At 33.8% G+C, this 15,641-nt stretch overlaps 1 protein-coding gene across 1 annotated transcript in view; it reads left to right on the top strand.

Moving 5' to 3' along the window:
* LOC148953775 (WD and tetratricopeptide repeats protein 1-like) overlaps positions 1-15,641 on the top strand; it is a 76,749-nt gene that overhangs the window by 18,439 nt on the left and 42,669 nt on the right. The window contains exons 3-5 of the mRNA XM_089085895.1: positions 1,294-1,405; positions 6,296-6,483; positions 13,467-13,700. Of these exons, the coding sequence (XP_088942021.1) occupies positions 1,294-1,405; positions 6,296-6,483; positions 13,467-13,700 (534 nt within the window). The remainder of the gene's footprint in view (positions 1-1,293; positions 1,406-6,295; positions 6,484-13,466; positions 13,701-15,641) is intronic.

Genomic DNA, 15,641 nt, shown 5'->3' with positions numbered 1-15,641 from the left:
TCAACCCACCTCATTAGATGGAGGCTGCCCATTAACATGGAGCGTTTAGTTAGGGGAAACCCCATATCCAGAGGCACGTGGTCAGCAGACATAGTCTGCCTCATTCCGGACGAACTCCATCCGTCTCATAACGTAGTTGCTCGCCTTTGTTTCTGTCTCCCTTTGGAAGGTTTTTAATGCCAAAAATACGAAAGATATCTGGATAGTATTTTTTAAATATGTATGGTATCTGCTACAAGTGCAACATTTTGTTAGACATTGGGATATGTCTGTGTTGCAGTTTAGGAGACCATTCTGACCCATGAGAAAAAACTGGAGTTTTTGGTCCACGAGTGCGCCCACCTTTATAGGTAGATTTTTTGTGTACAGTCTTTGATATTGGTAGCAATTTTATTTGCCCTAAATATTAGTTGGATATTTTCAGTATTGGATATTCTATAAATATCTCCAAAAATTTTATTTTCCAAAATTTAGGGGAGGGGGGGAATAGGCGTCATATTTTGTTTATCTTTTTGTTTGTTTCTAATCTGCCTTTTTCTGTTGGTTATAAGAATATAAGAATCATCCATAATTCAAATGTATTCATTAAAAGGGATAATTTATTTAATAATAACAGTTATAAAAGATAATAATGGAAACCTGCTATGAAAAATGTGCTTACAGTAAGGATTGAACCAATCACCTCTTCACACTAGTCAAGTTTGCAACAGTTTTCTTTTGCACATTTGATTTTCCTGGTGCAGGATTTTCCCTTTTTTGCCAAAAAATTTAGTCAAGCTACTCCCCAACTTCGATCCGAAATTTTATGCTCTTCGAGTCAAAATGTAACTGCTTACACACAGGATGATTGTGGAAATTCTATCCCAACCCGAAAATTTTGAAGCCCTTCAATAGCAGGAAGAGCTTTTCCCATAAATATAGACATTTTCATTTCTCAAAACAAAATTTTGATTTTTGTTCTCTTGTGAATGGTTTAATTAATATTAGCGCGACGGGACTAGTTTTCTTGCTTTTTTTGTATAAACCTTTGCGCCAGTACCCGTGAGACCTTGGGCATCTTAGTTTCCTTGTGACTAATCTGCTATTACTCATTTTGCCCGATATGTTTCCAAAACAGAGGTTTTTTTTGTTGGTCTCAATTACTTTGCAGTGTGTAAGCCCGTATTACTACCCCCTCCCCCCCGTAAATATTAATAAATGCTGTCTGGTTACTATGAAGGACCTCTCCTATAGTCGATTCCCCTAATATTCATCTCAATTTTTTTTAATTAATTTCATGTTTTATTTACTCAGGTATATTGTAACTGGATCAGATGACCGAACGCTGATAGTATGGAACCCTCACACAAAAATGAAGATTGCACATCTGAGAACCCAGCATGTAAACAATATTTTCTCCGTAAAGGTAAGCTCTGCCTAAGGTATATCCAAATATTTTAAACTACCAAAAGAATGTACATGCATACAGGAAGAGAGGGGATGGAGGTGCTACCATGGCTCAATCTTTTATTAAGTGGAATTTGGGACCCTGTTTTGAATGCATTGAAGATGCCTAGTCGCAACCCTATTCTTCCAACTTAAACCGTTCCCCATGAAAATACAACGGATTGGTGCAATTAGCCTACAGTTCCTGACATATTGTGCTTTTGTCTTCTGGTTCATATTTTGGCAGAAACTTCAAAGATTAAAGAGCCTGATGATGAAATAGCAAGGATAAGTTGAGATATCACTTAAAATAATGACCGATACCTGAACGTTCATAGCTGTAGGTAAGCTTAAAAACCTCCTTCTAATTGCGCCAACAACTAACCAAGCCGCCTGAGGCCAACAAATCTTTCCAACCGTCCACTAAGTTCCATGTTTTTTTTAATCCTTGCAAGGGACCTCTTCCAACACCGACAGTAACTTCAAAGGTTAAAGAGCCTGATGATGAAATAGCATGAATCAGTTGAGATATTAGAGGCAACACTATAGCGTTGCCTATAGTAAAGGCCATACGACTCCAATGTTTTATTATTTTTTATTTATTATTATTATTTTTTTCCCAGAGGCACTTCATATGGAAGGGGTCGTCGTAAAAACTTCAAAGGGGGCTCCTTCGATTGGAAATCGAGAGCTCTAGTGCCCTTTTTAAGGGTCAAAAGTGATTGGAAGGCAACGAACACCCCTTCCACGCCAACCATTGCCCCAAACACATCCACTCATAATTTTGAGATAGCCATTTTGTTTTACGTGGTTAAAAATTCTGGAAATTAGGTCTTTGAGGATGAAAATCCCCCCCCCCCCCCAAGTCCTCAGGGCAAGGGTTGGAAGTTATGCCCTGGGGGCATATAAGGTTTTTACTGAAAGCGTTGTCATAGAAACTTCAAAAAGGGCTCATTCGATTGGAAATTTAAATGGCTAGGGCCCTTATGCATAGTAGAATGTGATTTTACGGTAACTAATACCCTTTCCCCTCACATCATTTCTCCAAAAACTTTAATACAAATTTTTAGAGGACCATATTATTTAACTCTGTTGAAAGTTCCGATAATTATATTTTTGAGGCGGACACCTCCCCCAAGGTCTTCAGGACAAGGGTTATAAGTTATGCCCTGGGGGCATATATGGTTGCTATGGAATTAATGCTCGTTTAAACTTCAGAGAGGGCTCATTTGATTAGAAATTGAAAAATCTAGTTCACTTTTTAAGCGTCAAAAGATATTGGAGGGTAACCAGCCCCCCCTCCCCCACGCTTTTTTTTCCCAAATGCATCCGATAAAAACTTTGAGAGAGCTATTTTGTTAAAATAGTTCAAAAATCATATAAAAAAACTCCGGTATCGACAGAACCTCCCAGGGCCCGGGGGCAGGCGTTGTAAGTTGTGCTCTGGGGGCATATATGGTTCTTATGGAAGGGATGCTTGTATAAACTTCAAAGAGGGCTCATTTGACTGGAAATCGAAAGTTCTAGTTCAGTTTTTGAGAGTCAAAAGAGATTGGAGGGCAACTAGCCCCCCCCACGCCCTTTTTTTGCCGAATGCATCCAATAAAAATTTAGTTAAAAATAGATAGCCATTAAGTTAAAAATTGTTCAAAAGTCAGATAACAAAAATTCCGGTGTCAACAGAACCCCCCAGGGCCCGGGGGCAGGTGTTGTAAGTTAGGCCCTGGGGCATATATGGTTCTTGCGAAAGGTATGCTCGTATAAACTTCAGAGAGGGCTCATTTGATTAAAAATTGAAAGTTCGAGTTCACTTTTTAATAGTCAAAAGAGATCCGAGGGCAACTAGCTCCCCCCCCACACACCTTCTTTTTCTCTACAAAAATCACTACAAACAAGAGTTTGGGTATCGCCTCCTTCTCTCACTGTAAAAGTCTAAAACCTGCTGCGTCATTGGCGCTTTGCTGAAAACTATATGCGTCTTGAACAGTCTTGGAAAGTAAAAACAACATCAAATTGAATATTTGATGTATAATTATATTATTTTTTGAAGAATTTATTTCACTCTAATTTTTTTTCAATGATGAAAGAACTGGAAAAAAAAATTTGTGTGTTATAATTCTCTTTCAGTTAAGCGCCAATGGTGCTGTAGGATTTTGGGTTTTATTTACAGCTATGGAAGGGGGCAGTATCCAAATACTTGTTGTAGAGAAACTATATTCGTCTTGAACAAATTTAGAAAGAACTAATAAATTAAACTGAATATATGTGATATTAATTGCTGAAAGCTCATCAGTTCAAAATTTTAATATCATGTTAATGTTTATTTTCAATTTTAAGTACAAAAGAAAATATTTGTAGTTAAACTGGTTTTCAGTAAAGCGCCAATGACGCAGTAGGTTTTAGACTTATACAGTGAGAGAAGGAGGCGATACCCAAACTCTTGTTTGTAGTGAATTTTGTTCGTTTCAAGCTTGATTTGCATATTCATTTTAAATTTCACTCGTTTTAAGATTTATTTATTCATTTACATTAATATCTATTGTATGTTTGTTTGCAGGGATTGTTTATTTAATTTCTATCCGTTTTAAGTTTCATTTATACTTCAATAGCATAATATTTTTTTTCGTTTTAAGCTTGATTTTCATATTCAATCCAAGCATTACTCGCTTTAATATCTATTTATTCATTTATATTATTACTTGTTGTATGTTTTCTCCTATGATTGTTTATTTAATTTCTGTTCGTTTTGGGTTTCATTTGTTCTTTAATAATAATTTCTGGCCGTTTTGAGTTGGAATTTTAACAGGTATTTGTATCTGCTGAGCTTAAGTTTAAAATGGCCTTTACTTTTCTTTACTCTTCCAACACCAACCGAAACTTCAAAGATTGAAGAGCCTGATGATGAAATAGCATGGATCAGTTGAGATATCATTTAAAATAAGGACCGATACCTGAACGTTCATAGCTGCAGGTAATCTTAAAAACCTCCTTCCAATTGCGCCAACAAGTAACCAAGCCGTTTGAGGCCAACACATCTTTCCAACCTCCCTTCCACCCTCTATATAGCCAAAGCATTACTCTTTACACCTATCCACGAAGCTCCAAATTTTCTTTGAATCCTTTCTTAGGACCTCTTCCAACAACATTCGAAGACGAACTTCCTCTTGTTTGGTCCTAGATGGATGAAAACCTACAATCTTTGGCGCTCTGTCATCCTTCATCTGTAACACGTAGCCTACCAATGGTGACCTTTCTTTTATTATAGCCCTGGAAAATGGAATCAAACCAAATTTTTCGAAAGCTCATTATTTTACTCACGGTTGTTCAAATTAATGTTCAAAACTACTCTGAAAAAAAATTACCATATCTCTTTCAGCATTTTGAAGTCCCCATGATTCAGAGTTATATTTGACCACTGTCGTTGTTGTGACTCCCAATATTCTAAACTTAGCTTGCAGATTTATTTTCCTATTATTCAAAACTTTTTTCAACTCAAAAAAAAAAAACGCCCTGTTCCTTGGCTATTTTACTTTTAACCTTCGCTGCATCTATCATCTTTACTAATAATATTTCAAATACGAAGGCACGCAATTTAAAAAATTAGTGAATTTTTTTTGTGAAATAATTTAAAGAAAGTGAATGAAAGTAGAAGCGCATAGAAAATCGTTGACTTTAATTTGTGTGCATAATAGGAAATTAGAATTGTTTTTCTAACATGTTTTCTTTTTAAGAGGGGAACAACTAAATATTTATTAAAATAAATGCTGATTAAATTTTTAATGATTATCTTCTAGTTTCCCAAGTTGGAGAAAATTAACTTTAAACTAAGAACTTAGATTGTTCAAACGGTTGTCAAATTAGTCAATTTGTCAAAATGGTCAATGGTCAAACGGTTGTCAAAATGGTCAATTTAGAGATTGTAATCAAATAGGAAAAGCGACTGTCAAATTATCAATTTGACAAATCATTATCAATTTGACAATATCATTATCAATTTGACAATATCATTATCAATTTGTCAAATTATCAAGGGAAATCATAATGATTCCGTTATGTAATTCCGCTATATTCATAAAAAGAGTTGTTATACCCTGATTTTCATTGTCCTGACCATTGTTTATTTTCATGATGGTAAAAATAAATTATTCTAACTTTCCAAAGTTGTGGAAACTAAGAAATTTTGTTGTTAAATGATAGCCAGAAGGGTCAATATGGAAATCCTATTCAAATTGGAAATGTGATTGTCAAATTGTCAAGCGAAATCAAACATAACAATTACATTGTCAACCGAAATCTGCTTCGGACAATGAATTGATTGTCGATTTCGTCATTAGATTCTCAAATAAGAAGGCCTTGGATTTGTAAATAATTATGTAATTCACACATTCGTAAAAATGAGTTGTCTTGCCCTGATTTTCATTGTCTTGACCTGTGTGTTTTCAACTTGAAATTTTGTATAAATTGTTTCATCAGTTTTTCTAATTCATATATTTTGCCAGTATCCAGGAATGCGTATATAAAGAAAAAAATAAGAATTGTTCGCTTATATTTAAATTTATGGTATTTAATTCATATATATTTAATAAGTTGGTTTAATTATATAAATTCATCGATTAAAAGATCCATTTTTAAAGTTAATTTAATTTTAGTCAATCAGTTTAATTTCCCTTAATTTTAGTCAGTTAATTTAATTGTTATCAATTTCAGTCAATTAATTCAATTTAATTGATTTTAGTCAGTTGATTTGATTTATAAAATTTTTCAGCTAAAAGATGCATGCTTTTTCCCCGTTTAAATGATCTTGGGCAGTGTTGTCCACTCGTTATGTTTTGTAAATTCATTATGGTAATTTATTTCTTTTTTACTTCAGTTCATGCCAGAATCCGGGAATAGGATGATTGCTGCAGGGGCTGGAGACAGTAAGATCAGCTTGGTTGATGCAGAAAGAAATGAAACCGTAACTGTTTGTTCCTGCCATCTAGGTAGGGTGAAAAAATTGGCAGTTTCTAATGCACACCCGACTATTTTATGGTCTGGTGCTGAAGATGGCACTGTTAGGTAATTTTTGCTACGTAATTTTTTGCTTATTTTATTTACTTTTTATGTTCTTCTTAGCTAGTTTTTCTCAAGTCACCGACTTGTTTGTCTCAAAATTGTTTGTCAAATTTGATATTAACATAATCAAATTATGTTAATAATAATATATTACCGTATTTATATTATTTTTCAATTATATTATTTATATTGTTTTTAATTGTATTATATAAAACACTCGGAGCGTTTCTTTGGTGGTATTTTCTGAAATATCTGTTTTTACTCAAATTCATAGATTCTCGAGACAAATTTTCTTACTTTTTCGTCCATTTTGAAAATTCTCTTTTTAATCTGAAATTGTCAATTATGAACAGTGTGGAAATATACTAATTCTGAAGTCCAAGATCTAAATTAGCTAGCTCAAGTAGAACTTATGTAAGAAAATCCTATTATGCTTGCCAATGTTTAGTTTCAGAAAGCTTATGTCTACACAAAAAAAAAGAAGAAAAATCTGAATGGATTAAGGTTTAAAGGAAACTTTTACTCCAAAACTGATATCTTTTAAGGTTTAGAAACAGAAAAAGGATTTGATTACTATCAAATTTCTACATTTGCTAAGAACGTAGTACAAATAGTTAATTTTCTCTATTGTGCAAGAGCCCCAGAGGCACAATTTCAATTTTGTTTGTGAGTGGAGTGAGGGAGGGTGCAAGAACCAAGTAGAACCAAATAATCTGAAAATTATCGTATAGAAGGGAGAAAACCATAATTGAAAAAAAAAATACACAAGCAGGAATCGAACGCAAGACACTATTTCAAAGTTGAACGCTGTACCAACAGAACTGCGTCTTTAACAAGGAGATGTGTTATGTTAGTGATTTTACCTAAATTGCATAGCTTAAGGGGGTTTGGAGGAGGAGCATACGAGATTTTCCTAGAAAGGGCCTAAAGACGGAAGAAAAAAGATTTTGTTTACACCTTTTTGGGAAAAATTGTTTCCTTTCTGTGCATATTTTTGAAAAATGGAGACTTAGAGTTTATTGAGGGAAGGCGCATACACTTATCTCTATTCTAAACTACGTTCCAGTACTTTCAAAGCTGAGTTTAATGGGAAACCTCTATTCATGGGTAGAAGAATCCGTCCTTTTGAACGGACGAAATCAATGACTCCTAGCTCGAAAGGAGTGGAATTATTACAATACCTGTTCATCTCTAGCTGTATCTTTGCGAATGTAATTTAAGCACTTAGGGTAGAATTCTCTGTACACTTATTTCGGGAGGGGGCCATTCCAGAAAAAAAAACGCAAAATAGTCAAAGTTCATGGAAAATGTAAGAGCTTATGTAGAAAATTCTGGATCTAGGGAGGGGGGATATGTATGCTACTTTAATAACTTCACGTGAACTCTTAAAACTGGTTGAGGAATTAATCTGAAGTGCCCTGGGGCTATATATTTTTTTGCTGGATTTCTTATAATTATTTTATTTAGTTTTAATCAATACGGTGTTTGGTCATAAAATGGCTCATAAGTTAACATGGTATTCACGTGATGGTAAGACCGCAAACCTTATTGGTTATGTTAGAGTAAACCGAAGACTGGCAGGATCAATACAAGATACTAGGGTATATAGGAGTGCCGTTATTGATGTTAAAAGTAAAGACCACCATCTAGTAGTGTCAAGGGTTAATTTAAAGCTGAAATATCGGAAGGGTAACTACTTCCCGGGAAGTTATGATGTTGGTAGATTCCAGGAGGAGAATTCGAGAGAAACTTTCCAGGAACAGATGAATACTTGAGAGTTTAAAATTTGATAATATGGAAGATGGCTGGGATAATTTTAGAAAAATAATTTGTGAAGTTGCTGAAGCGGTCTTAGGGAAAAAACCTTGGACTTCAACTAATAATATTAGCAAAAAAGCTTTATATTTAATAGAAAGGACAAAGGACTTGTACAAGAATTATCTGAGTGATAGATCATATGGAAACAAAAGGAATGTAAAGAAAGTGGAGAAAGCATTAAAATATGAACTAAGGAAGTGTGAAGTGGAGGCCATGTATAAAATTACCGAGGATCTGGAAGATGTAGCTAGACGGCATAATAGTAAAATATTGTACTGACATGTTAACAAATTGAGAGGGGGTAGTCAATGCGGACTTGGCCCAGTTAAAGATAGGAATGGGGCCACAATTAGCGACAAGGAAAGAATTAAAGAGAGATGGAAGGAACATTTTGAGAATTTGCTTAGCCGAGATAGAGTTGCAGGAAAAGATATAGAGGAAAATGAAAAAGTTTGTGATACATTGGATGTGAATAAAGATTTGTTTTGTGAGGAGGAATTAGTGACAGTACTAAAAGGACTAAAAAATAATAAGGCTCCAGGTGCTGATAGGGTGGTAAATAAGTTTCTTAAATATGGTGGCTCTGAGGTTAGAAATAAGTTACTGAAAATTATGAATATGATTTTTGAAAAAGGGGAAGTACCTAACGATTTTAGGAAAACCTTAATTAAGCCACTTTATAAGAAAGGTGATAAAAGTGAGTGTGATAATTGTCGAGGCATTAGTTTGGTCTCTTTAGGTAGTAAATTACTTAGTAATATGATAATTTTTAGACGGAGAGATGCTGTAGACCATCTTTTGAGAAAAGAGTAGGGCAGTTCTAGAAAAGGAAGAGGATGTGTCAACCAAATTATCACTCCTAAGTTAATAATTGCGAAACTGAGTTGTCAAACACCTTCGGTCCACAATTTTACAGATTATGAGCAAGCGATCGATTCTGTTGATAGAAGGACTTTAGTAAAGGTTTTATCCTTGTGTGGTATACCAGACAAATACATTAAAGTGATTAGTGCTATGTACGAGAATAACACTGCTGCGGTTAAGGTAGGAAATGAGGTTAGCAGCTGGTTTTGTATTAAATCAGGAGAAAAGCAGGGTTGTGTTCTATCCCCCTTTATATGGATTATTTTGATGGACTTTGTTTTAAGGAGCACAGGAAAGGCAATGGGAGACCACGGAATCAAATGGGGAGGAAAAAGTCTCCTGGACTTGGATTATGCTGATGATTTAAGCATCCTAGATGAAAGTGTGAGCAAAATGAATGAAGTTTTAGAGGTTCTGCGAGTTCAGGGTTCTAGAATTGGTTTGAAAATTAATGTTAGGAAGACTAAGTCACTAAGGCTAGGAATAAGTGAAGATGAAAAGGTGACGTTGGGTAATGAAAAGATTGATCAGGTGGGCAGCTTCACATACCTTGGTAGTATTTTTAGTAAAGAAGGTGGTAGCAGTGAAGATGTTAAAAGTAGAATAGCCACGGCTCATGGTGTTTTTTCACAGTTAAAAAAAGTTTGGAAGAGTATTAAGATAAGTGTGCAAACCAAGATTAGAATATTGGAAGTTACAGTGATGACAGTGGTCAAATATGGCTCTGAAGCATGGACGCTCCGAAAAGCGGATGAAGATTTGCTAGATGTTTTTCAGAGAAATTGTTTAAGGATTGTTCTGGGTACCCGGCTGACTGACCGTATTTCAAACAATAGGCTATACGAAAAATGTGGTTCAATACCACTCTATAGGGCTATAATGAAAGAAAGGTTGAGGTGACTAGTGCACGTTGTGCGGATGAAGGATGACAGATTGCCGAAGATTGTTCTTTTCGGCCAACCATTTAGGGCTAACGGAAAGCAGGTTGTCCCCGTCTGGGGTGGGAGGACGTCATAAAGAAAGATTTAAAGGAAATGGGAATTTCGTGGGTGGTTGTAAAAAGGGAGGCTTTGAATAGATTGGGATGGAGGAGGAGCGTGTGTTGCTGTGTTTGCTTCGGGCGGCTTGGTGCTGCGGTGAGTTGTTAGTAGTAGTAGTAGTAGTTTAATTAAATTCTTCAAATTAAATTTGTTTAAATTTAACATATTTTTTTGCGTTTCTAGTTTTTCTTTTTTTTTTTGCGTCATATTCCGATTTGCTTACCATTACTTATGGCGAGCATTTGACATATTGTAAATTATACGAAAATGCAAAAAATTGATTTTTTTATTTTTTAGTTATTTGATTAATTTGGTACTTCTATGATATACGCCCTACCTAATGTTCTTCTAATATGTTTCTTTGGTGCTCAATCATAATGAAATATACCAAAGTAAGATAAAAGTATAGTTTTTTAGAAACAAATTTTTGCTATATATTTGCCCATTAGGGAGGGGGTAAAGTATAGCGGGTCTGCATGCCTAGTGTGTTAGGTACAATTATTCTGCATATTATGTAGTAAGAATTGTTTTCTAACTTCACATTGTCCAAATAATTTACCCTCCCCCTAATATGCAAATATATAGCCCAAATTATATACTTTCCATCTATTCTATCACTTCTATTTGCTTTGTCTCACACTAAGATGAAAGAAACTAACACAAAAAAAAAGTTTTATAATGCGTCAATGAATGACCAACTTGAACGGTAGGGCGTTTATCATACAAGTACCATTAATTTTTTTAATTAATTTTTAAAATTGCTTGAATTGTTAAATTTCGATTGCTTTTTAATTATTTAATTTATTTTTATTTTTTGAAATTATTTCAGTTAGACTATTGGATTTTTTAATAATTTTTTTTTAATCGGTCTAGATTCTCTTACTATATAGTACTCCTTTAAATGAGGTTTTTTTTTTGTAATCAAACTGATAAAATTTTACTTCTCTTATCTAGTCATATCTCTGTTTTTTTTTTTGCGCCGTTGGCGAGTTCTTATGCATGAATTTACATTCATATTGTCGCCACCTACTTACAGAACATAAAATGCCAATTACCTAATAAGATACTAGGTATGTATTCATTCCGCCAATAGGAGAATGCCTTCCACCAATAGGAGAATAGGAGAATGCCTTCCACCAACAGGAGAATAGGATAATGGTTTCCACCAATAGGAGAACGCCTTATCTAACTACTGCTAAAAATAAACTCATCACTGTACCAAGCCGCCTGAAAAAATATAATTATCTGAATTAATGAGCTTAATTAGAAAGAATGGTGCTTAATTATTTTGTGAGCTTAAAAATGAGTTTTTATGTATTTATTTATTTATTTATTAATACCAAAATACGGTAAGCTTTAACAAGCTTGTCGACTAAACAATTATAAAATTGTTTATAAATAATTTATAAAGAATTAAGATACAGTAGGCCTATATTATGAGCGAGTAAAAGAGCAAACACAGATATAAATGACAACTCCGGACAAAAAACGTATCCATGGGGGGGGATTGAATCCCCCCCCCCCCCTCGAAATTTTTGTCTGACTCAAAAACATCAAAAATGCATATAAACAAATTTTTGATGCGTTTTTAAAAAAAGATTTGTACCCCCCCCCCCCCCCTCGAAAAAATCCTTTTGTAAACTTTGATATTTTTATAATAGACATATCAAGATAAAACAGTATAGAGGATTCAATGGGGTCCTGTTTACATATTAATCGCCTTATTATCTTTCGTTCAGGGCTAGATAATCTCATTGTAAGAACATTAGGACAAAAATTCTATGTCAGAAGTGTTTAGTCAATTCAGTCAATAAGTCTTTGATCAGTTCCTAGAAATTGAGGATAGGAAAAATTTTTTATTTTCTTTACGTTTCTAGAAGAGAACAGGTTTATTTACTATTGTTGATAAAATCCTTTTAATGAGGTTCATCAAGCGACTTGAGGGAAGGGGGTATTTTCAGGTTATTATTTTCTTTCTAATGGTAGGGTGAGCTGGGGGCCTTCAGACCAATGTCAAGAGGGCTCACCTTAATACTTCAAAGGAGGCGTGTAACATGCTTAATGTCAACTCTGATATGAAAAATAACACGTCTCAACATGTTTCTGAAAACTTTTTCCAGTTCATTTTCCAGCTTTTAAAGCACTCGTTCATAGTCAGCGTTCAGTTCCAAAGAACGCTTTGAGGTTCTCTGCGTGATTAAAAAATGTGGGTGTTGGGGGTGTAGTTTCACACATGCTAAGATGTATGTTCTCTTAGTGAACTCGGTACTTTCCCATTATGTGGACACTTCTAAAAAGTAAGTTTGATTAACGCTAATGAAATAAAACAAAATAGGATGAATATATAATAGTTTATAAGCAAATTTGGGCTATACATTTGCACATTGAGGGGGGGGGTAAAGCATTGCATAAATTTAATACGTTTAATACGTATATTAAACCAGAGACAGATACCCGGTTATAATGGTTTATTAACAAAATTACAAGAATTACATGTTACAATTATGCGCCCAGAACGCTGAAATGTCTCCTTTAAAAATCCCCAGAATCCTGTAAAATTCAACTGCCTCTTTTTCTGTCTTTGGCAAATCCCAAATTGTAATTTTAACACTTATATTAGATCACCCGTTACACTCAATTCGACTGTCGATATCTGTCTCACCCGTTTCACTGTTAGCATTAACCAAACCTGACTTTTTAGAGGTGTCCACATAATGGGAAAGTACCGCGAACTCTTATTTACAATACTTTGTATTTACTACTTTTAAATAATAGTTGTATTTTATTAATAAATATTCAGTAAGCATTTGCGATTCGGTATTCAGTACAGGCCTCCTTAGGTCTGACCACCCTTGAATATAAATGTAAGGCTACCCAGATTATTTTAGGTCACTCTTTTTCGGAAGATAAGGTTTCTTTGGATTAATCTGTTTTTAAGGAGAGGGGGGGGGGCTTCCACCTTTTCTATACCCTGTATGCAAGAATGACTATCAATATATAATTTATTTTAAACAGATGGATTTACGAGATCTGCAATAATTATTAATACATTATTTAGACTGATGAGTTCACGAGAACTGCGCCGATTCTTAATACGTTGTTCGGTTTTAGACAAACGGATTTACGACAAAGGCATCGAGTATTAATATATTGTTTGGACAGATGAATTTACGAGAACGGCATCGGTTATTAATACATTATTCTATTTTAGACAAACAGATTTACAAGAACTGCACCGATTTTTAATGCAATATTTTATTTTAGGCAGATGGATTTACGAGAGCCGCACGTTTGTTCTGAAACAACCTCTCAAATTTTGGTTAACTTGTTGATTCATTGTGGTTCTATGTCAGAAATTAAGACGATCGCTTCAAATCCTGTTAGATCTGAGTTACTTGCGGTTGGAGCGGGTGATGCGTATGCAAGACTTTATGATAGAAGAATGATAAATCCGTATACGTGTCAGGTTAGATTCGGGTATTATTTAGTCTTGACCAGGTGAATATAGTTATTAGAGTGTAATTTGGTTTGAGAAAACCCTGGATGAAAATTATTTATCAAAATGGTGGGGATAGTAGATTACATTCAGGTGGGGGTAGTAGATTACAGTGGCGTTTAAATTATCATCTCTGTCGACACGACAAGGAGTTCGGCCGTTTTATTTTATTCTTTTTTGAGACGGCGGTTGTTCGATTTTTGTTAAATGAAAAAAACTGTTAAGAAGAAAAGCGAAGATATTTCCAGCCAGTGAGAAAAGAAGAATAAATTTGCAGATATTTTGATCGAGATATCCGCGTGACACTCCACAGTGAAAAAAAAAGTAAATAAAGAGTAAAAAATGTACAAATAAAACTCAACCTAAAAAACTCAACCTATAAAATTAAAACGAACCTAAAAAAACACCAAATTGTAATGTTTTAATTTTTAATGTTTCCTACTCTTAATTCTTATGACCAACTTTAATCAACATTGCAAGTTGCAACTAGAATAAAAATAAACATTAAGTACGAAGATAGAGTTAAAACGAATTGAATTTCACAAATATGAAGTTAAACCAACACATCAAACATAGTTAAAACTTTAAACAGACAAATATTAACATATTAAATACAGATGACCTATCCTCACTTTTTTTTAAATTATCGAGCGTTCAAGGCTTGATTCGACATATATATATATATATATATATATATATATATATATATATATATATATATATATATATATATATATATATATATATATATATATATATATATATATATATATATATATATATATATATATATATATATATATATATCTATCTTCTTTTTCTCTTTCTTTCTCTCTTTCTCTCTCTCTCTCTTTCTTTCTTTCTTTCTTTCTTTCTTTCTCTCTTTATATATATATATATATATATATATATATATATATATATATATATATATATATATATATATATATATATATATATATATATATATATATATATATATATATATATATATATATATATATAATATATATATATATATATATATATATATATATATATAATTTTTTCACAAATTCCCAGTTTGGTTTTAGTTCGGGACACAATACTGAGCACGCTATCATTGCTCTCATCCAATATATTCGCGAATGCTTAGATAGAGGTGAAATTCGGCGCAACAATATACTTGGATTTTAAAAAAGCATTCGATACAATATCCCATTGTATTCTTTTTCGTAAATTGGATAATTGTGGTGTGCGCGGACCGGCGTTGGATCTAGTTAAATTTTATCTTGGTAGGAGAAAGCAACGAATAGATAGAGGTAATTTTCTCTCTTCACTTGTTCCTCAGTCCTCGATGGTTGGGGTGCCTCAGGGCTCTGTCCTAGGTCCTCTGCTTTTTCTAGTTTATATAAATGATTTTCACCGCGCTTTGGCAATCCCATGTCTCAGCAGACATTTTGCTGATGATACGGCAGTTTCAATTTCTGAGAGGAATGATGAGGAGTTGGAGGCAAAACTTGATACTGCATTTTCTAATGTTCTTGAATGGTGTTCTGCAAATTTTATTGCTTTGAATTTATCAAAAAACTAATTTCATAATTTACGGCAGGAAGTCAAATATATGCCCTCGTATTACCCGAGTTACTTCTTCAAAGTATCTATTATCAATATCTCGAGTGAATACGATAAAGTACCTTGGACTTATGATTGATGAAAGCTTATCTTTTAAAAGACACATTCAAAATATACGCTTAAAGATTTCAAGGTATGTTGGTTTAATGCGGGAGGTTGAAGCATTATTTGCCCTACTCTGCTTTTACGAAGCATTTATTTTGCTCTGATTCAGTCTAATATTAATTATTGTTCTCTAGTATATTTATCTACATTTAAAAGCCATATTAAACCAATACAGATTTTACAAAATAAAGCAGTAAGAATCCTCAAACTTTTTATTCCATCGC

Source organism: Artemia sp. Qi Xiang Cuo, chromosome 3 (assembly GCF_049724085.1).
Source record: "Artemia sp. Qi Xiang Cuo chromosome 3, ASM4972408v1, whole genome shotgun sequence".
Classification (NCBI taxonomy): Eukaryota; Metazoa; Arthropoda; class Branchiopoda; order Anostraca; family Artemiidae; genus Artemia; species Artemia sp. Qi Xiang Cuo.
The sequence above is the reverse complement of the archived record's forward strand: the minus strand, read 5'-3'. Positions and strand labels throughout refer to the sequence as shown.